Consider the following 22,785-nt stretch of genomic DNA (forward strand, 5'->3'; position numbering starts at 1 on the left):
CGCGGTCACCACCAGTGGCTAGGATGGGAGGTTAGGATAGTTTCTGTTATGAGATCCTAGAATTAAGGAGTTGTTTCCTTTAGTTTGTTGCCATGTTTAGCTGGGCCATCGGCCATATATGCATGTACGAGAGGACAATTGCAATAAAGAAAGAGTTTACATCTAATCTTCCTCCTCCTTCTCCTAAGCCACGAGTCAGGGGGTATAACCCGACGAGTGTGAGCGGCGAGGGGGCATAACCCCGCCGTAGTACCACGGAGCGCGACTACGAGCTCCGTAGTCGAGGTCCGGCCACCATTCCACATACGGCCCTTGACAACCTGGTATCTAGATCCACTCGATCCTCATCTTCTTCCTCTGCCGCACCAACCACAAGCAGCCGCCCACCCTCGCCACCAGCCACCACCTCCGCATCCACCATGGGCGATCAGCCTACGCTGGCCGACATCATGGCCAAGCTCAACACCCTCACCACCGACATGGCCGCCATGAAGGAGAAGGTGGAGGGCATTCCGGAACGTGCGTCCTCCTCGGAGACCGGTGGCGGCGGAGGCCGCGTCGAGGCGCCAAGGGACCTTGATCGGCCCCCGAAGTTCCAGAAGCTCGATTTTCCACGCTACGATGGCAAGTCGGACCCATTGTTCTTCATCAACAAGTGTGAGTCCTATTTCCGGCAGCAGCGCACCATGCCGGAGGAGCGCGTGTGGATGGCGTCGTATCAACTGGAAGGCGTCGCCCACATGTGGTTCATCCAGCTGCAGGAGGATGAAGGCACGCCGCCATGGGGCCGTTTCAAAGACCTCCTCCACCTGCGGTTTGGCCCTCATCTACGCTCGGCGCCTCTCTTCGAGTTGTCCGAGTGTCGCCGCACCGGGACCGTCGAGGAGTACGCAAATCGCTTCCAGGAACTTCTTCCGCGCGCGGGTCGTCTTGACGAGACCCAGAGGGTGCAGCTCTTCACCGGCGGACTCCTGCCGCCACTCAGCCACGCCGTCCGCCTACACCACCCGGAAACGCTCAATCACGCGATGAGCCTGGCGCGACAGGTCGAAGTCATGGAGTTGGATCGGCTCCAGCAGGCTCCACCCCGTCCCATGCAACGTGCGCTGTTGCCGGCACCAGCAGCCCGGGCGCCCGCACCTGCTCCACCGGTCGTCTCCGCACTTCCGGCTCCACCAGCGCATCTGGCACTCCCGGCTCCCCAGCCTGCGCTCCAACAGCAGCAGCCCCGGGGCGGCGCCAAGACGGGCCACCGCCTGACGCCTGAAGAGATGGCAGAACGCCGTCGACAAGGCCTCTGCTACAACTGCAACGAGACCTACACGCGCGGCCACAACCGGATCTGTCGCCGGGTCTTCTACATCGACGGCGTCCAGATTGATGGTGATGAAGGTGAGGAAGAGGCTCCGGTTTTTTCTCTCCATGCAGTGGCCGGCGTCGCGGTCAGCAGCACCATCCAGCTGCGCGTTGTGGTGGGCTCCGAGGTCTTCGTCGCGCTGATCGACACCGGCTCTACCCACAGCTTCATCGGCGAGGCGGCAGCGCGTCGCACCGGCCTGCCCATCGAGCCGCGGCCCCGTCTCACAGCGACGGTCGCCAATGGGGAGCGGATCGCGTGCCCAGGCGTCCTCCGGCGCGCGCCCATCGACATCGACGGCCACCAGTCCCACGTCGACCTTTTCATCATGCCATTGGCGGGCTATGACGTGGTCCTGGGGACGAACTGGATGGTGCCCCTAGGGGACATCGTCTGGAACCTGGCAGCGGGCACCATGTCCTTCGTGCACGATGGCCAGGAGATCTGCTGGCGCGGCACCGGTCCACCAGCCACGCCCCATCTGCACGCAGCTACTACCACCTCCACCGAGCCCCTCCTCGACGAGCTGCTCGACTCCTTCGCTGACGTCTTCGCCACGCCCACCGGCCTACCCCCGGCTCGGGGCCGTCCCCATCGCATCGCCCTCAGGCCTGGGTCGGCTCCGGTGGCAGTACGGCCGTACCGGTATCCCGCCGCTCACAAGGATGAACTCGAGAAGCAATGTGAGTCCATGATGGCGCAAGGCATTGTCCGGCGCAGCGACTCCGCGTTCTCCTCCCCGGTGCTGCTCGTCAAGAAGCCGGATGGATCATGGCGTTTCTGCGTCGACTACCGCGAGCTGAACGCCATCACGGTGAAGGACGCCTACCCGATTCCGGTCGTCGACGAGCTGCTGGACGAACTCCACGGCGCCCGGTTCTTCACCAAGCTAGACCTGCGCTCCGGGTACCACCAGGTGCGCATGCAGCCGGAAGATGTTCACAAGACGGCGTTCCGCACACATGACGGCCTCTACGAGTTCCTCGTCATGCCGTTCGGACTGTGCAACGCGCCGGCCACATTCCAGGCGCTCATGAACGACGTGCTGCGGCCTTTCCTTCGTCGCTTTGTACTTGTTTTCTTTGACGACATTCTGATATACAGCAAGTCATGGGCTGATCACCTCCGCCACCTGCGCATCGTCCTCACCGAGCTCCGCCGTCAATCCCTCTTCGTCAAGAGGTCGAAGTGCGCGTTCGGCGTTCAGTCCGTCGCCTACCTGGGCCACACCATCTCGGCGGCGGGAGTGGCCATGGACGCCACCAAGGTGCAGGCCATCCATGAGTGGCCGGTGCCTCGCTCGGTGCGCGCCGTCCGCGGCTTCCTCGGCTTGGCGGGCTACTACCGCAAGTTCATCCACAACTACGGGACGATCGCCGCGCCTCTCACCGCTCTCCTCAAGAAGGAGGGGTTCTCCTGGGGTGAGGCCGCCACTGAGGCATTCAGCACCCTCAAACGCGCTGTGACGGCAGCGCCGGTGTTGGCCATGCCCGACTTCGCCAAGCCGTTCGTCGTCGAGTGCGACGCCTCTTCCCACGGGTTCGGCGCTGTCCTCATCCAGGAGGGCCACCCAGTGGCGTTCTTCAGCAGGCCGGTGGCTCCACGGCATCGGGCACTCGCGGCGTACGAGCGCGAGCTCATCGGGCTCGTTCAGGCAGTCCGCCACTGGCGTCCATACCTGTGGGGGCGCCGCTTCGCCGTCAAGACGGACCATTACAGCTTGAAGTACTTGTTGGACCAGCGCTTAGCCACCATACCCCAGCATCATTGGGTTGGCAAGCTGCTCGGGTTCGACTTCTCCGTCGACTACAAGCCGGGCGCCGCAAATGCTGTGGCCGACGCGCTCTCCAGGCGCGACACTGAGGACATCGAGCTGTTGGCCATCTCTGGCCCTCGCTTCGATTTCTTTGAGCGCCTGCGCCTGGCCCAAAGGGAGGACCCGGCCTATGTTGCTCTACATGAGGAGGTCGCCTCGGGCGCCCGCTCCAGCCCATGGTCGGTCGTCGACGGAATGCTGCAGTACGACGGCCGGCTCTACATCGCGGCTGGGTCGCCGCTGCTCCAGGAGGTGATACAGGCGGTGCACGAGGACGGCCACGAGGGTGTGCAGCGTACCATCCACCGTCTTCGCAGGGACTTCCACTTCCCCAACATGAAGCAGCTCGTGCAAGACAAGGTGCGCGCGTGCGCTGTGTGCCAGAGGTACAAATCTGAGCACCTGCACCCAGCAGGGCTGTTGCTGCCGCTCCCAGTTCCTCAGGGGGTGTGGACCGACATTGCCCTTGACTTTGTGGAAGCTCTGCCACGCGTCCGCGGCAAGTCAGTGATCCTAACGGTGGTGGATCGCTTCAGCAAATATTGTCACTTCATCCCACTGGCGCACCCCTACTCCGCCGAATCCGTCGCTCAAGCTTTCTTCGCGGAAGTAGTTCGCCTACACGGTGTTCCCCAGTCCATGGTCTCCGACCGGGACACTGTCTTCACATCTTCATTTTGGCAGGAACTCATGACACTGACGGGCACCAAGCTGCACATGTCCTCTGCCTTTCACCCGCAGACTGATGGCCAATCGGAGTCGGCCAACAGAGTCATCATTATGTACCTTCGGTGCTTGACGGGCGATCGTCCAAAGCAGTGGCTCCGGTGGCTGCCCTGGGCCGAGTTCCTCTTCAACACGGCGTACCAGACGTCGCTCCGGGACACCCCGTTCCGCGTCGTCTACGGCCGTGATCCGCCATCTATCCGGTCCTATGAGCCGGGTGAGACAAGGGTTCCTGCCGTCGCCAAGAACATGGCGGAACGGGCGGAGTTTCTCGCTGACATTCGCTGCAGGTTGGAGCAGGCCCAAGCAATGCAGAAGCGACACTATGACAAGACGCATCGCCAAGTCAGCTACGCGGTCGGTGACTGGGCTTTGCTGCGCCTTCATCACCGCGCCGCGTCCTCACTGCCCCAAGCATCCACCGGCAAGTTGAAGCCCAGGTACTTCGGGCCATACCGCGTCGTCGAGCTGATCAATGAGGTCGCCGTCCGCCTCGACTTGCCAGCCGGCGCCCGCATTCACAATGTCTTCCATGTGGGCGTCCTCAAGAAGTTCCAAGGACCGCCGCCGGACGCCGTTCCACCACTACCTCCTCTTCGGCACGGCGCCATCGACCCAGAACCTGAGCGGGCGGTGCGATACCGTTTTGCAAACGGCGTGCCCCAGGTCCTGGTCCAGTGGAAGGGGGCCTCAGCTGCATCCGCGACATGGGAAGAGACTGCAGCATTCCGCGCCAAGTACCCTTCGTTCCAGCTCGAGGACGAGCTGACTCTCGGCGGGGAGGGAGATGTCATGTTCGGTCGTACATACACAAGGCGCAGGAGGGCCCGAGATGTACGCCGAGCCCAGGAGCGGGCTGCAGAGCGCGTCAACGGCGCCCAGGCTGAGCAGGACGCGGTCACCACCAGTGGCTAGGATGGGAGGTTAGGATAGTTTCTGTTATGAGATCCTAGAATTAAGGAGTTGTTTCCTTTAGTTTGTTGCCATGTTTAGCTGGGCCATCGGCCATATATGCATGTACGAGAGGACAATTGCAATAAAGAAAGAGTTTACATCTAATCTTCCTCCTCCTTCTCCTAAGCCACGAGTCAGGGGGTATAACCCGACGAGTGTGAGCGGCGAGGGGGCATAACCCCGCCGTAGTACCACGGAGCGCGACTACGAGCTCCGTAGTCGAGGTCCGGCCACCATTCCACATACGGCCCTTGACAGGGTTCCACCACTAGAATTACTGATTACTAAGCTGTGGTTTGAGACACCTTACAAAGGGTTATGCAACTCTGAAATTACGTTGTCATCATTTCAAAGCACCATACAGACATACAGTACTTTATTGTAACATTATTTGTAACTGATTAGCACATTCGCCTTTGCATTTAAGCCTGTTGGTAACATGATCCTAGCACATTCGCCTTTGCATTTAAGCCTGTTGGTAACATGATCCACTTCATCCATATTTTTGGCTTGGCTGTTCCTATATGCTTTTACGTTGAATGAGTATTCTTTTATCTTGAAAGTCTTAAATTAATTCAATTTTTGCAGGAGAAAACATTTCAGCATCCATATCTATCTGCTCTGGGAGCTCATACGTGAGTTCAAGCCTTTCCTGTTGATTTAACTATCGTTGCCTGATCAATCTGAGTTTCAGATTTTCACTGACCTGTGGATGCCCTGTAGCAACTATTGGCGAGATCATGATACTGCGCTCTTCATTCTCAAACATTTGTATCGTGATATACCTGAGGATCCTCCAAGCGATGTCATTGAAAGGATGCCTGTTAAACTATTTTATGAGAGAAATCCAGTTGAGGAAGAAACACCCGTGACATTTTCAGATCATGCAGCAGTCAAGGAGTTCTGCAGAAAAGTGAGAGCTTACTCAAGAAAAACAGAGGAGGATGGCAGCTGCTAAAGCCTCTTGATGGTATGTGTACATGAGTATCGTTCTCATTTCCCCTTAGTCTTGTTGCGTACGTATTTTGGTTAGTTAATAACATCTCGCCTAGTTTTACTGTGCTGCTGAGGTACTTGTTTATTTGAATTTAAAATCAAGCTTAATCAGCAAATATCTGATTCAGAAAAAAGATGAGCAAATTGTGGGGGACTAGCAACTTACCATAACACGCAATACTCATTGGAACAACATGTGTGTGCGATGTGGGTGGGATCTTTTGCTTCGTTTGATTGAACACTAAAACACTAAACCATGTGCCTTTTTTTTTGCCCCCAGGTGTCATCTGATGGAAACCATGCTACGACCCCACGTTCCTCACCAAGCAGGAGTAAGATGCAGACATGGGAAGGAAGAACGATTCCATAAGATCGTGAGAGAACTCCACGAAATGTAGTTTCACACTTACACCAGAATTAGGGCACTTCTAGAATGTTGTACAGAGTACGGTCGGTCGGTTGCGGCAGGTTCCCTTTCTCGTTCCTATATTTAATGCAATGTTGTAAGTAGAGAGTCCGGCTGTAGTTTTGTGCATCTTGAATGTAATGCTGCCTGCTGAATTAGGCTCAAACGACAGCTTATAGCAATACCAAGCTGAAACGAAGGTCGCAACCGTTGCTTGCATCTTTTGCTTTTGCATTAAATATATTTGTGGGTTAGCAAGCAAACCCGCTTGCATCCCTAGTGCGGCAATTGCAAAGTGGCTTCAACTCATTCGCATAAGCGGTTGCACATTCTGCTAGGTTAACCTTCTACATTTTATACGATTGCGGCATGTCTAGCTTCTCATGCAAACCATAGTTTCAGAAAATGTAGGAAGTGCTGAAAACTACTTCAGGTTGTTGATCATAGGCTATCAGGTCAAAATACTCTGTACAAAAGAGACTTACGAGAGAGAAAATAACTTAACAATGCAAACAACTTAGGGCCTGTTTAAATGACAGTTTTTGAAAGTTGCGGTATCACAAAGCTGTAGTTTCTATAAGCCCAAGAGATACAAAACCATAATCTAAAAAGAAAGAGGCCATGAGTTCTGACAAGCACTTTTTTTTGAAGAATGGCAAAAACACAGTTTTAGAAAACTAGATTTGATACTCCCTCCATACCAAAATAGATGTCATTCTCACATGAGTTTTGACAAAAGCACGGTTTTAGAAACTAGATTTGATACTCCCTACGTCCCAAAATAGATGTCATTCTCACTTCTTGAGAAGTCAACACTTTTATATAGAGATAATTTATAAAAAATATATAGAAATAATTTATAAAAAAAATATGCTTCGATTTTTCAACACTTTTATATATAAAAAAAATCAAAATTTATAATATATAATTAGTATTATTAGATAGATCGTTGAATATACTTTCTAATAAACTTATATAGAGATATAAATATTGCACGCATTTTCTACAAACTTAATCATGCACGCATACCATAACGACTTTTTAGGACAGAGAGAGTATATCCAAACAGTGAGCAGGTTTTAAAAACCAAAGCATATTTTACAAAAACATTTGAAAATACTTTGCATCCAAACATGGCCTTATTTGGTACTACAGATCAAATAATAACTTGTACAACCATCGAACCATCATAATTCCACAGGCCACAGCTAATAGAATATACAGGACAAAATCGGTGAATATATGTAAGTTGCTACCAATGGATAAGCTATACAAAAAATCCTCAAAAACGAAAAAAAAGAAAAGATACCATCTCAACAGACAACACTCACCGCCCACAACACTTACATGAGATGAGCATAACAATCTCAATCTATAAACACAGCACAGGGCACTGCATAATTCCAGCCACCGCATCTGCCAATGCCAACCCACAACAGTCAACAGGAACCCAATCACGATGATGGGTGTAAAAGGTGTCGCTTAATGTACACTACAACAAAAGAAAAAAAAAATCAGAAGGCTATCTCCTTGCTGAATTCCCATGTCTTTGGCTGCGGAAGTAGCTCAGAAGCGCTTGTGCCTGCACAACAAATAGCAAATCAGAGTTCGTCAAATCAGCATTAGCGCAGTGATTAAAAAAGTGTCTGCTGAATTTTCTAAACCTAAGAAATATAGCTTGTGGGAAGCTGCGAACCTTCTCTCTCGCCCGCGGTGTTCCTGACTGTGAAAGGGCGACTAGTGGGGGCACTGCGCCCTCTTGAAGAACTATACTGCAAAATCTGTTGCTGTTTGTACAGAGCTGAAGCAAGGCGGCCGCAGCATTCTCCTTCCCTCTTGCAGAACCCAACTCAACAACTTCAACAAGGGCTGGAATGCCACGTGCCTGCCCAATCGCATTCCTTCCTTCTGGTATCGTAGCGAGGTTTGCCAACACAGCCACAGCTTTGTCGACCATCCCAGCAGCAGGATCCATAAGCTCAACCAGGTGCCTCACAGCATCAGCTTGCACGATGCGAGCTTTATTCTCATGAAGAATAGACAGATTAAACAATGCAGTAGCTGCATCTTTCTTTCCTCGAGGGGTGCCATTTCCTAGCAAGTCTACTAGAGGCTTGATGGCACCAGATCGTCCAATCTTCACTTTATTTTCTTCAATAACCGAGAGACTGAAAAGAGTAGCTGCTGAATTCTCTTTAGCTTCAGGGTTCCCAGTCTCAAGGACATGAATGAGAGGATCGACAGCAAAAGCATTTGCAATAGCAATTTTGTTGTTGTCATTGATCGACAAATTCAAAAGAGCAGTCACAGCATGTTCTTGGGTTTTGGCATCTGGTGAATGAAGAAGACTAACCAGCAAGTTTACAGCCCCACAGTTTGCAATGACAATCCTATTCTCCATGTTGTGCTTAGCTAGAGAACGAAGATCTGATGCTGCTGATCTCTGAACATCTATAGAATCACTTTTCAAATCATCAATCAGCTTCCGAACCTGATTCTCAATGGCAGAGAGATCACTCCGTGCATCCATCGTTGAGGAAGATATAATTCTGGGGAAACCCCTATCTGATGGTTGCCGCCTGATGAATTGTCCTCTAGTACCCAATCTTGGAGGGATTAAATGTTCCCTTTGAGGAACAGAAGAGGCTACAGGCGCACCACCACCATCTGTAACCTCTCCAGATGCATCGCTACTGTAATTTGTCCTATCACTTGGAACCCTTGTAACCCCATTGTCACATTCCCCATCAAGTTGACCACTATTTGGAAGACTACCATTTAATGAAGAACTAGCCAAGTTGTCCTGCAGATCCCTATCCAAATTAGAAGATTGAAATGCTTCCTCCGTAGAATGCCCTGACATTTGTCCAATCGAACCACCACGCCTTCCTTCCAAACTAGACTCTCTTGCTTCCGAACTTGCAAGAGATAACCTTGAAACATCTGGTGCAGAACCATTTGCATTTTCTGAAGTTTGACTTGTCGAGACGTCATGACCAGGACGGTTTGCATGCACATGAGAATTCTGATTGGCCAAACTATGGGGAGGAGATGCTCCATTCAAGTTTCTCAAATACACATCAGCTTCTGGGGACCCAGGAATATTAGCCCTTGACACAACACTAGGATGTAGAGGGCTGCCATCTGCAGCACTCGAATCCTGAAGGGAGGAGGCAGCAGAAGGAAAGTTCAACTTCAATGATTTCATAGGATCAGGAAGCTTGATGTCATGCGATTCACACCAGTTAGCTATCAGAGCCTTCACAGTATAATTAGGTATTAAATTGGAGTGGCCAAGTCTTTGGCGTGTTTTTGGGCAGATAGTAAAACCCTCATCAAGCCATAACTTGATATAAACCCGCTCATAGGTCTGTCCAGACGCTACAATAACAGGATCAGACATCAGCTCCAAGGAAAGGGGACAACAAAAATCAGCAGGAATAGGCACCCCATTGATGCTAAGCTGTTGTTTTTCCCTGAGAAGATGGTCATGCATATAGTTGACCAGTGGAATCATCTGCTCAGCTAGCTCCAGTTCTTCACGATTCTCACTGCGTAGTGCCCTTGTCCTGAGATTCTCAAGGGAAACAGATTCCATGTATAATTCCATGTTTGTTGACAAGCTCAACAAACTTGACAGTTTCAACAGATTCTCAGAACCCACTGCATTTGTCTCTGCAAGTTCCATGGCAACCTCCTTAACCAGATCAAACATGTGCTCATAATTGATGTCCTGGAGTTTCTACAAAAGAGTAGAAAATCATAGATGAGTTAGATTGGGTGCGGAAGAAAAATTAGGGTCACAAACAGAAATCTATACCTATGTCTATATCTATATATATTAGCCCCACTAGCTTTCAATCTCAACATGCAGGCTATCCACATCATAAGCTATCCACGTCATCCCCCACTAGGTGCAATTACTATATTCAATCAATAAAAAATGCAAGGCATCCAAATAATGTTATTTGTTTTGCCATTCCATCATCTTATAATTTGATCGAATATTCTATTAGTTTTTTTATTGGATTCTTTCATTACATTGCCTAATTTTGACCAGAACTGATGCAAGAACATGTAGATCCAACTCATAAATGCAACAGATTTATTTCTATATAAGAAAGTCATGCAGCCAGGGTATCCTTCTAGTAATAATAAAAAAGAATCACTTTCAATTACCTCAATACACGTGCAGGCACGACCAGTCAGAGAAGGCAAGAGCGAATTGACCAGCTGACACAATTGAAGGGAACATCCCTGAATATCTGATATTACTGACTCAATTTGCCAACCCTGTTTAAGGTAATAAGAACATTACCAAATCAGAAATGCAGGAGTAGCTTTCAATATTTATGGCATTCATCAAGTTTGGTTAGCTAAATAGCTAAAGTTTGCAATATACAAAGAAAGTAACACGTCAAGTTTAGTGGCGAATCCATGAGCATGAAACCATTCAGAATTCAGATTTCACCTACACCAACATGGACAGAAAAGGGATCCATGTGTAATGGCATAAACATCAAGGAATATCCAGTAAAAAGGACAAGTACGCTTTTCACTATATGTGATAAAACTGAATCATCACCAACTCGTTCAAGTTCCCTCCTACATGAATGCTTATAACCTTATGATGGCTTCCCCATCTTTTTTTTCTGTATATACTACATACTATGCATTTACATGCTGCTTCCATTGAACAAGTATGCTAACTAGATAAACCATATTATTAATTAATAAAAATGCCAAATGCACATGTAAAGCTATTCAAGCAAGTCTGGCTAGAACATCTTGGCTGTTTACCATTAACCAAGGTCAATGCCCAGCACACTTCAAGGGTTATGTACAAAGGAATGATAATTTTATTTAACACAAGACATGGCCAACTAAAATTAGTGTTAGCCTGAAGGTTGAATATCTCTTCAAAATGCTTTAGTCAAGTATCTATGCTACTAACAAGAGCTAAAAAGTTATGATATTTCAAGGGCCCAGAGTTCAAGTTATTAAGATGATAGCCTGATGCCTTCTGTTGTTTGTGTAAATGCTAGACAACAAGAAAAAAGAGAGGGAGAGCAAGGCTAAATAGTGATACTAACAGATAATGTGAAACATTTGTATCTAGCAAATGCATGTATGATACTGATTTTTCACATCAAAGAATCAAAAGAGAACCAGCTTCCTAGAGCTTCCTAGTAAGAACCGGAAAGGATGCACTGCTGTTAAAAACGACAGATTGATTTTCCTTGGGAAGCATAAGTCGAAAACATAAATACATAATATATGGAAAGAGGAGTGAAGAGTGAGTATATTGACTTGTATAGTCGTATGCACTTACGAAATATACTTTGCTGGTTGTCTGGTGCCAGTTTCCAATAAGTCCTGAAGCTTCATTGACAGCGGTGTCAAGATCTTTTAGGACCTCATTGAGTTGCTCTTCAGGAGACTTGCAAAGATCCTCAACAAGGGGATTAACGATGCTTGAGATATCATATACATTTTTGCAATACTTCTGAATAGGCTTGGGTCTCACGGTAGAGACATCAGATGTTAAGGCGCCAAGACACGAGATACTGTTGAGCAGAGTGCTTGGATAGAGATTATCCATCAACCCTGTTCAAGAACACATACATGTGAGGGTGAGGCTATGTGAACTCACGATTACTAAAAATGAAAGACATCCATATATGTTCTCCAATGTTCAAAAAGGCGACATTAGGCGTCCGCCTAGGCGCGACTAGGCACTAGGCGAGGGGGTCCCGCCTGGCCTAGGGGGTAGGCAGACCCCTAGGCGGCGCCAGTTTGTCGGCGGCGCCGGTGGGGGAGGAGGAGCGCCTGTTGGAGGTCGCCGGTGACAGAGGAGGAGCTTCGGACGCGTGCGGGCGGCGGCGGCAGGCACGTGCGGGCACGTGCTGCGGAAGGGAGGAGGCTGGCCGCGGTGGAGAAAGAAGCAGAGCCAAGCGGCGACGGAGAAGGGCGGAGTCGGGCGTTTGCGGCTGCGGAGGGTGTGTGCGGCTGGAAGGAGACGTGGATGGATAAGGATAAGCTGGTTCCTGCGGATGGAAGGGGCTTTTTTCTTTTCTTTCTTTTTTTATAAGAAAAGGATGGAAGGGGCTGGGAGGAGTATGGATAAGATGGGCTGGGCTCTTTTGATGGGCCTTTCTTCCAACTTTAGGTCCACATGTCTCATATTTCTTCTTTTATTTAAGATAATCTAAGGTATTGTATTAATTAAAGTTAAAACATTAAAACGCCTAGAAAAACGCCTAGGCTCGCTTAGGCCCGCCTAGGCTCTAGGCTATGGGTCATCGCCTAGCGCCTTTTTGAACATTGATGTTCTCTGTAGCTCATTAAAAATATACAAGATGTTCTCACTAGGCACATACTATTACCGGTGCATGCTTATCGGTAGTAATCTCAATGTATCTGATTTGCTAAGCTATAATCCATTTCCATCTGCATCGTGACATTTGTTTTTGATCCACAATAATGTAGAATATGCACATCCTAATTGGCACTCTAGGTGTTAACTAATAGCGCGTGTGCATAAGAATGACATGTTTTTTTTTTGTAGGCACAGATAGTTGTAAGTCCTGATTTGCCAGAAAGAATAAAGCTTTGAAATCTGCGTGTGCCGACTCTGAACAGACAACGGTAAGGGTGTGAAGAACAAACAGAGAGAATATTTGTACTAACTTTCTGTTTTGGTGCACTCCAGTTAGCTCTTTCTGATTCATTAGCATGCCAGAAAGGTCAGAATGCCGTTACGGTTCCCGGGTATGCCGGCAGCGCAACGCTTACGTCCAAACAAACGAGATGCTGGAGGCTGGAGCTGAAGACCAAACAATGTACCATTACACGTAAACGCTAGAGAAGCTATGTCGGAAGCCGGAAAATAGGTAACCGACAACAATTGAGCAATGGACGTCCTGAGTACGGCAGAGAGCGCAAGCAAGAACAGCTCGGAGGGAGGGGGCGAAAGGCATTTCCCATTGAACATGTGGCAGTCGCAAGCCAAACAGACGTAATATTGCAATAGCAGGCGGCAACAGTCAGCAGTAGTGTTGCTGGCTTGCTGCAATGGCAGCCAGGGGCCTAAACAGGAGACCTCCAGCTAGTGATGATAAATAAACTAATAGTTGAATAGCACCGTAATTAACCTAGGATTTGAATGATGGTCACTTGAGACAATAAGAGGCTTAAAGAGAAAGAGAAAGGTTTTGAGCAGCTAAGTACTCGTACGTTCCTACCTTCCTTGCTTAGTTCAGGGGTTGCAGGATGCAACCCATGGCAGCTAGGGAGCAATCATCTGGATGCGGGGAGGGTGCGAATGCTGCGCCGCGGCTGAAATGAGGCTGAGCGGGGCAGCGGTCCCGTGCTGAAGCTGAAGGGATGGCGCGGGAATGGGGTTGCTGGGAGATTCGGGGCCGGGGCCGGGGGCGCGGAACCCTAGGATGGACGTATGGAGCGGAAGGTAGCAAAACCATGGGAGAGAAGGAGGGAGGTGATGATCCGCGCGGGTGGCAGCGAAGTAACCCTAGCGGGCAGGCAGGATTGAGGGGAAGCGGGTTTGAGGCGCAGGTAGTGGGGAGGGAAGGTGGAGACTGACCTGACCTGGAGTCGTGTCGGCGACGGCGGTGAGGACGGAGGAGATCCGGGAGGCGGAGGTGACGGCGGTGGGTCGGGTCGGGTCGGAGGGATCCCTCTCCCCCTCACTCACTCCCCTCCCCTCCCCTCTAGTCTGGTGACGCGCAGCGGAGGCGGAGCCGCGGAGGCGAGAAGCTGACGACGAGACGAGACGAGGAGAGGAGGAAGGAGAGAGAAGGGAGGAGGACTCGTCGCCGAGGAGGTGGAGTGGGAGTGGTTGGGCTCGGCCGTTCTGGTTTGGTGGGCAGGTCGGGGGCGACCCGGGCCGGGCCTGCTTCGGTGTACTGGATTGGATTATTTCAGGCAACAAGCCTAGGGGCCTGTTTAGTTCCACCAAAATCCCAAATTTTACACTATGCAAAAAGAAGATTCCCCATCACATCAAACTTGCGGTACATGCATGGAGTACTAAATGTTGACGAAATCAAAAACTAATTGCACAGTTTGGTTGTACTTTGCGAGACAAACGTTTTGAGCCTAATTAGTCAATTTTTGGACAATTATTATCAAATACAAACGAAATGCTACAGTGCGCTACAGTACCGACCAAATTCAGTGATCGCCAACTTTGGCGGCAACTAAACGAGGCCTAGGGCGCGTTTAGTTGCTGCCGGAGTTGGCGCCGCCGGATGGACTGTAGCACTGCAGCGCACTGTAGCATTTCGTTTGTATTTGGTAATAATTATCCAATTGTTGACTAATTAGGCTCAAAACGTTCGTCTCGCAAAGTACAACCAAACTGTGCAATTAGTTTTTAATTTCATCAATATTTAGTACTCCATGCATATACCGCAAGTTTGATGTGATGAGAAATCTTCTTTTTATATAGTGCCAAAGTTGAAAATTTTGATGAACTAAACAAGGGCCTAGCGAGAAAGAGAGAGGGACAGGGTGGCAGCCACCCAAACAACGACGCGGTCGCCGGTCGGAGTGGAGATAGCCAGCCAGCCACACTCGGTCTCGCCCATGTGCTCGCCAGCCTTTTCAGTTTTCACCGACGACGACTGATCCGTTCCGTTGACTACGAACGTTGACCTACGCGTCAAAAGCTCAAAACAATGATTTTTTTATTATATATATTATATCAAGCGACATGCTAAAACTTAGGTGCTTCAATTTTAGCTTCCTTGCAGGCGATTGCATGTATTTTATACTATAATTATAGCTTTACGTAGGCATGATAATCTGCAATTTTCAGTCTTGAGAATAAAAAAAAAAACTTTAGACAAATCTCAAACCCGATAAAATCTCTTTGTATTGGTACAATGACAATTAACAATTTACAGTTGTTTCTAGAGTCTTACAAGGATAAAAATTTTGATACGTTATGATACAAAGATAAATAACAAATCACAAAAGTAACAATTTACTTCTACTAATTTGGTTGTACAAGAATGTTGCCTCAAAATATTTTAAAATTCATGCACTTGAAATATAGAAGAAGTGAAAAAGAACTCCATGTTGTCTCTTCTCTTCATCTATATAAACTTTGGTTTTGTCATTGTTATAAAGAGCACTTTTAGAGGAGACGGTTACGCCCACCTCTATCCATTTGTCTCTACAAATTATATATATTTAATAATCGATATCAAGGACCTGTTTGGATCTCCTCCTCTAAACTTTAGAGCTCTAAAAACTTAGAGCATCTTAACTCATTTTTGCGGTCTAAAGCTCTAACGTGAGGTGGGCTAAAGTTTAGAGCTCACTTTAGACCATCTATTTGAAGCTTTAGCTCTAAAGTTTAGATAAGAGGATCCAAACAGACCTTACAAGTTGTCAGACAGGCCTTACAAGTTGCAGCATATTTGGTTCTCTCACCAGCTAAACTCGCCTTGCCTTGCCGAGCAAAGCTAGTCTTGTCAGGGCAGGAGAGTGTATTTGGCTTGCCTGACTCTGACTTGGTAAAGAAAAAGCTTGACAGCACAAGAGTCGAAGCAGCGAGCAAGCAAACCAAACGCCTCTATGTTTGCCCAGCGAGACAAGGCGAGGGCCAGCGAGGGATCCAAACGTCTGGTGAATCCACATGCATATATAGAAATATATAATGATTGGCTTTTATAAAATATATGAGGGGAATTGGAAAAAGAGAGGACAACAGCAGTCAATAGATCTAAGGTGAACTGTGAACATAAAGGTGTTGGAGTGGTGAAAAAGTAGGAGATCTCGGGATCTAGTAGATTACGAAAGCTAACATTGTGGTACGGTGCAAAAAGGTCAACAATAATATCTGGTGTTTCTCGTTCTCTTGGGCATTAATATTTCGTGTCAATCTCCCTTGCTAGTTGCTAACATATATGATGTGTGATTGCTGAAATTGACGGTCGATGTAATGGCCTAGACCAGTCAATGCAGAGCAAATGACGTACTGAACGTGAAGTAGATGACTACCAACCGTCCATGGTGACTTTTGCATAGAGCCTCTAGTCAACGGTGTCGATGGAAGGGACATCAACGCAGGACAAAAACAAGCAGCTCGGGTTACGGCGTTGACCGTATCGCAGCATGGCTCGCAGCCAATTCGAGCTTGAGTCAGCTGGTCTAGGATCTAGGCAAGGCACGTAAGATCACTTGGGGTTGGTGCAGCTTTTTCCTTTGCCCCACGTTTCTCTTCTTTTTTTTTTTTATGAAAGGAGCCCCTACTGTAATTTATTCAAAACATAAGAAACAGGTAGAGGTACAAAAACAGCTTATAGCAGTTCAAGAAACCAAAAAAGAGAGGAAGAAAATATGAGCAAATAGAAAGATTACAATAAAATTTGGACCATAAATCAAAGATAGTAGAAAGTCTGGCCTTCGCTCTCAAAGAAACAAGATTCATCTTCTTCTTGAAGGCTCCTTTTGCTGCTCGCACATTTTTAAGATAAGATCATTTCTTACTGTCAGATTGCCCAGCACATTAGGATGACGACGATAAGACTATGTATGTTGTGTTTGAAACCTTGTCTGATTTTATTATTTGTATTGAGCAAATATTCCTTATCACCATTGTTCTGCATGGAAGCTGTAGGTTCTGGAAAATTAGAAATTAATACTGGCCATTGTTTTTGCTGTCGAACTTGTATTTGACGTTCGAATTTTTTAGCAAGTGTCCCATCGCGCTTCTGGTTTACATTTTGCTCCCTCGTGACAATATTTTCACCAGCTGCTTGGGTTCTTTTTCTCTCTCGATATTGTCGCTGGTATGCACGATTCCTTGTGCGTAGTTCCTCTTTCTTCATATCAATGGTCCCCAAAGTTCCAATGCCAACAACATCTGAAGCATTAACGCCCATCAATATCTGACTGCACTCATTTGGATTTCCATCTGCAGAACCTAATTGTTTCTGCACCAAAAGTTGGCATGAGCTGCATATTTAACAGAATGTCAATTACAAAACTAAGTTTGGATTCGGTGATATCATATTTTGACTGACATCTCATTTGCTGTGTGCAAGCTAAGCCGATTTGTGTCAAACCCGGGAGATGATCACTGGTGTGCTCTAGAGAGAGTGATGCGCTATCTAAAGGGCACTATGAGCTATGGTATTCGTTATACCGGACATCCGAAAGTGATGGGAGGTTATTGTGATGCCAACTGGATCTCTGATGCTGATGAGCTTTATGATACAAGTGGATATGTGTTTTCGCTTGGAGGTGGTGCTGTTTCCTAGAAGTCTTGCAAGCAGACTATCTTAACGAAGTCTACAATGGAAGCAGAACTCACAGCATTAGACACCGCTGGCTCTGAGGCCGAGTGGCTTCGTGATCTCCTTATGGATTTACCAGTTGTTGAAAAACCCATACCGGCTATTTCTATGAACTGTGATAACCAGACTGTGATTACGAAGGTTAACAGTTCTAAGGATAACATGAAGTCCATAAGGCATGTTAAGAGAGGACTAAAATCTGTCAGAAAATTGAGAAACTCCGGAGTAATAGCGTTGGACTATGTTCACACGTCTAACAATCTGGCAGATCAGTTCACTAAGGGTCTGTCACGCAATGTGATAGAAAGTGTATCGAGAGATATGGGTTTGAGACCCACATGAAATTTACTATAGTGGTAACATATTCTATGTGATCGGAGATCTCGTGAAGTAGAATGGTGAAACAAGCTAGTAGTAAATTGTGAAGAAAGATCCTTAGTAAGACTCATTTCTGATGCATATCTTTTCTTTCTATAAGGCAGGTTGGTTTTTACCTTAATGTGTTTCAAGTGGCTTGCTAAAGCAAATATGTTGTCCTACAGAACATCTTTTGAGGAGCACACCTATATAAGTCAGACTGCTGGTCACAGTCTATGAGATTTGGGTGATCTCTAAATACTCATGAAAGGCATTGGAGTATGACTTATATGCTTCAAATAGAGAGGATGTGTTTTACAGCCAAGTATCAGCTAAGGACTTTAGTGATATTCACCTCACACAAAACTGTCAATTCAAGGCTTAGTCCATTGTTCAGTTATGACTGAGTGAAACTATTGCTCTAGATGGATGTTCAACTTAACAGTCTCCATCGAAACACTGGTATATAAAAGAAATGTGGTTCTGAGACTACTTTGTTACAAACTCTAGAGTTTGGTGGGGATTGTTGGATATATTATGGGCTTGGCCCGTATAATATTTAATAAATTAAATAAAACTCTATGGTACGTAACATTAAGCGTTGTATGGTTTAATACCGTATGAGATTTTGACTGAACGTTTACTCAGCTTATATGGTTGAAAATTATCCATCTTAATTGAGAAGCTGAGAAAAGGACAAAGGGGTGCCATACGCACGCGCGCCGCCGTCGGCCGGCCGGGCTGTGGCCCTGGGCGCGGGCCGGGTCGAGGCCGTGGCGAGACAGGCGGGCGGCGAGCGGGCGGGCGTGGCCAGGTTTTGCCACTTAAATCCACATAATCACGGGAGTTTCTCTCCTTGATGGTGGAGGTGAATTGATTGCGCCAGTTACCGTCCCTTCCGCTTTCCGTCTCCTGGGATTCTCCGCTGCCTTTCTCCCTTCCCGTCGCAGCCATATATCCGCAGTCCCCCGTCAGTCCAGATCTCTGGCTTCACTTCCGAGAGAGACCACATCTCAGCAGCCCTCTAGCTTCCCTGTCCCGTACCTCTGCGCGCACGGAGAAGCGGGAGAGCAGGTGCCTCCGGAACCCTCGTCCGCCTGCAAACCTTGCACGGGGTGTGCGGCGATTAGGTTTTTAGGGAGCGATTCCGCGACTGCTCGTTCGACATCTTCTCGTGGAACCCGTCTTCTTCTTGGTGATCGCTTGCGGAACCTGTCTTCTTCCTGGTGATCTGTTTCGTGGGACTACACTGCGAACATCGTCCTGCATCGACTGTGGTCCACGACTTCGAGTAACGCACTATGTCGACTAGTGCAAATGGAGCATCTGATGCCCTCGGCATGGGACCATCCGCTGAGTATATTCTTATCTCTGTAATTACCGCACTTTGTGTTCTTACTGTATCGATCTGTATGTCATGTCTGCATGTTGTAGCGTTCATTAAAGATATACACATGCACATATATGCAGTCACGAACCTTCTAATGTTATATTTCTGGATTAAATTAACCATAAAAATGCCTAAATTTCTAACATTTGCTAAAGCAAAAAATGACTGACTGCACTTTACTAACACAGTGACTCTGCAACCAAATTACAGAGGTCTGACCGATTAACCTCGATCTTATAAAATTTACAAAGCAAAAGCAGGTAGGCAGGCACGCGCAACCAGCCTGTTCGGCTGGTGCTGATATGATCGTATACGCTCGTGGATTATCACTGCTGGCTGGTTTGGTGTGAGAGAAAAATACTATTCTGGCTGGAAATTTACGATCGTTTACGACCAAGCGAACAGACTGAACGTCAGCCTCCTGTTCTCTTCTCCATCCTCAGGCCTTGTTTAGATATTATCGAATTCACTTCAATCTATATGTCTTAGGGTGTAATTTACTTTAAGTTCCACTCCAATCCACCCCAATACATGTGGATTGATGTGAATCCAACTAAATCCAAACAAGTCCTTAGCGTGTCGAAGCCTTGCTGAACGACAGGCACGTGCAACGTCCATTTTACCCGTTTCAATTTTTGTATAAGTTCGTTTTACATCCTCAATTAGAAAATTGGTTTCTTAGACTCCTCCAACTATTAAATCATTTTATTTACTCCCTAAGTGATTTTGAGAATGGTTTTGGCTAACGTGACGCCACATCAGCCATCCCACATGGTGCCAAGCAGTGGCGGATGCACGATGCGGGATAAGGGGGGCTAAAACAATGAAGATGTTGATTTGCATGAAGATTTAATAGTGAAATCAAGCTTTTACTACAGTGATTAGGCTTGAAATCAAGCCATTAGGAGGGCTCCTTTGGATCCACCGCTGGTGCCAAGTCAGCCACGAGTAGGTAAATAGGACTTTCGTGATACTTCAGGGAGGTCAATAAAATATATAAAAAATTATAGAAATATTTTTCAAAAAATTATCCAAATATTTTTTAATAAATATGCATTTAAAAATACTAAAATCTGACTTATTATTATGAAGGCAATTTTCTATGATTTTTAATTAAATCAAATTTATTATTTTGAAATGCATATTATTCTAGAAAAATATTTGGATATTTTTTGAAAAAAATATTTCTACATCTTTTTATAAAGAAATTGACCTTCCTGAACTATCATGAGAGTCTAATGTACCTCCCTCACGGACGACTTGGCGCCACGTATAAATCAGATTTTAGTATATTTTAAATGCGTATAGATCTGAACCCACTTAGCTATATACTCTCAAAACTGTACCGTGCAGCGTGCTCCCCTCCGATCCTGTCAATATTATGGTGTGTTTGTATAGACTAAACTATACTTTAGTCCATGTTTTGGATGTTAATTAAGTAGAAGGACTAAACATGAACTAATCATGGTCTAATAAAACTAATAGAGGCTAATTAATGAGTAGGACTCATTAGAAAAAAAACAAATTTTTAATTAGTCTACGTTTAGCCTATTATCTGATTACGAACGAAGCATTAGTCCGGTGATCAAACAGACCCTATATTCACAGAAACGGACCAGGAAAACATTTATTTTTCCTCTTGAGTGGAACATTACTTTTCTTGAACCAAGTGTGATTTTTACTCGAATCTTGACATCAAGTGAGGGTATACGAAATATGTGAATGCTCCCATCCTGTTGCAAGAACATATCGTTTAGATTAGATCAATCTTAGAAACTACAAACCAAGATACCTTATGAATCTTTTTTTGGAGACATGCAGGGTACTATATTTGTGTAGAGTACTAGAGTTGTATTGGGAAAGCACTTGCAAAATCTAACAAATTTGGAGGATGTTTAAGCAAAAATATAGAGGATATTAGCAGTGGAAATGCATCTATGACCTCTACGTAACATACTCCTTCATCAGCCCAAAAAGGATAAGTGTATTACACACATACAAATTATATTTTAAATCATATTTGCTAAACAAATCAACATCAAAACTTTTAATTCAATTTCATGCAAAAAGAACTTACATATAATTTTTTTGCTAATCATTGGTAAATTAATTTAGTTTTTCGTGGGATCAAATACGCACGCTCGATCTATTACACACGCACGCGCTACGTGGGTAGTACGCCTGCCTTGCCTTTTTGTTTCTACTGCACACGCTTAACTATTTGCTTGTGTTGACGCCGATCGAATCCAATATAATGGGTAAACAGCGGTAACAAAACGACATCCAGCTACGACGAGCGGCTCAGTAATATAAGCGTGTTTCCCTTGTCCCTGTCCGTGTAAAACGAGGCAAGACGAGAAATGAAGGGTTAATAACGTGTAAAGCGAGTGAGAGAAAAAAACATGTAAACCGAGTGTAGCTTAGTTGGATAATTTTCTATGATGAAACTTTATAAAGTTTAAGCGTTCGACTTGAAGCACTACGCATGCTTGGATATATATTTTGGATCAGTTTTTCAGAGATACCTCTAGAGTAGAGCGTGTGCGTCTATATTTGTGGGACGAGTGTGCGTATAGAGTGTCTAGCTTTGTAATGTGATTTGAAAAAAAAATAGCAATAAATGTGATCAACACAAAGTCGGCAACTAAACGGCTCACAGTCACAGGTACCCGCCACGCCGCCCACCGGTCAGCGGGCCTCACTCTTGTGGGCCCACCCTCCCTACGGGGACACGTGCTGGCCCACCGTCAGTCGCGCTCGCCGCACGCCGCCGGCCGGCCCAAACGTACGCAGCCCGCTTCCTTGTACACGCGCTGGCTGTTCAAGTTGGCGATGCGACCCATTGTTTCGTGTCGCTGCAAGATGCAATGCAATGCAATGGTACTTTGTTTGATGGGCCAAGGTTCAAAGTACTGGTCCGGCGGCCCAAAACAGTTGCGGCGGCCTGCCATGCGCACCGACCAGATCCCGACGACGACCCGGGCAGCAGGCCGGGTCAGAGTCTCCTCTCCTGCTTGCAACGGCTAATTGTTTGACCGCATCAGCTCCATGCTGACCCTGACTACGTCGAGTCGTCGACGCGGCATACGAAGTTGACGGTCAAGGCGGCATGCAATGCAACGGCAGGCCGGAGCCCCCGGAGACCGGGTAGATGGATATTACCTCCCGTAAAGTTTAGTCCCTAACGCATCGAATATTTGACATATGTATAGAGTATTAAATATAGATTAAAAATAATTAATTATACCAATTGCGACTAATTTACGAGACGAATTTTATAAGCATAATTAGTCCATGATTTGACAATGCGGTGCTACGGTAAATATGTGCTAATGATGGATTAATTAGGCTTAATAAATTCATCTCGTGGATTACTGATGACTTATGTAATTTGTTTTATTATTACTATCAAACACTCTTATATAACACCCCTATGTGACAACCCAAAATTTTAGG

At 46.8% G+C, this 22,785-nt stretch overlaps 1 protein-coding gene across 3 annotated transcripts; it reads right to left on the reverse strand.

The window, feature by feature from the left end:
* Positions 1–7,379: 7,379 nt before the first annotated feature.
* Positions 7,380–14,144, reverse strand: LOC136533221 (U-box domain-containing protein 4-like). 3 transcript variants are annotated; one of them, XM_066525793.1, is made up of 5 exons: positions 13,864–14,144; positions 11,588–11,862; positions 10,435–10,548; positions 7,952–9,997; positions 7,380–7,837 (listed from the first exon to the last, which is right to left on the reverse strand). In XM_066525793.1, exons 2-5 carry the CDS (start codon positions 11,855–11,857, stop codon positions 7,778–7,780), a joined length of 2,490 nt encoding a protein of 829 aa, XP_066381890.1. In that variant the 5' UTR covers positions 11,858–11,862; positions 13,864–14,144; the 3' UTR covers positions 7,380–7,777. The 3 variants fall into 3 exon arrangements, with proteins under 3 accessions (XP_066381890.1, XP_066381888.1, XP_066381889.1); XM_066525791.1 differs by having other exon boundaries at positions 13,859–13,989; XM_066525792.1 differs by lacking the exon at positions 13,864–14,144 and adding an exon at positions 12,946–13,021.
* Positions 14,145–22,785: the final 8,641 nt, after the last annotated feature.

Source organism: Miscanthus floridulus, unplaced genomic scaffold (assembly GCF_019320115.1).
Source record: "Miscanthus floridulus cultivar M001 unplaced genomic scaffold, ASM1932011v1 fs_815_3_4, whole genome shotgun sequence".
In the NCBI taxonomy this organism is placed as follows: domain Eukaryota; kingdom Viridiplantae; phylum Streptophyta; class Magnoliopsida; order Poales; family Poaceae; genus Miscanthus; species Miscanthus floridulus.

Excerpts from the sequence above, each read along its gene's own strand:
- LOC136533221 (XM_066525793.1), bottom strand. The coding sequence starts at position 11,857 with ATGGATAATCTCTATCCAAGCACTCTGCTCAACAGTATCTCGTGTCTT. Across the intron at positions 10,549-11,587 it reads CAACCAGCAAAGTATATTTC|GGTTGGCAAATTGAGTCAGT; the intron begins GTAAGTGCATAC and ends TACCTTAAACAG. Across the intron at positions 7,838-7,951 it reads CACCGCGGGCGAGAGAGAAG|GCACAAGCGCTTCTGAGCTA; the intron begins GTTCGCAGCTTC and ends TTTGTTGTGCAG.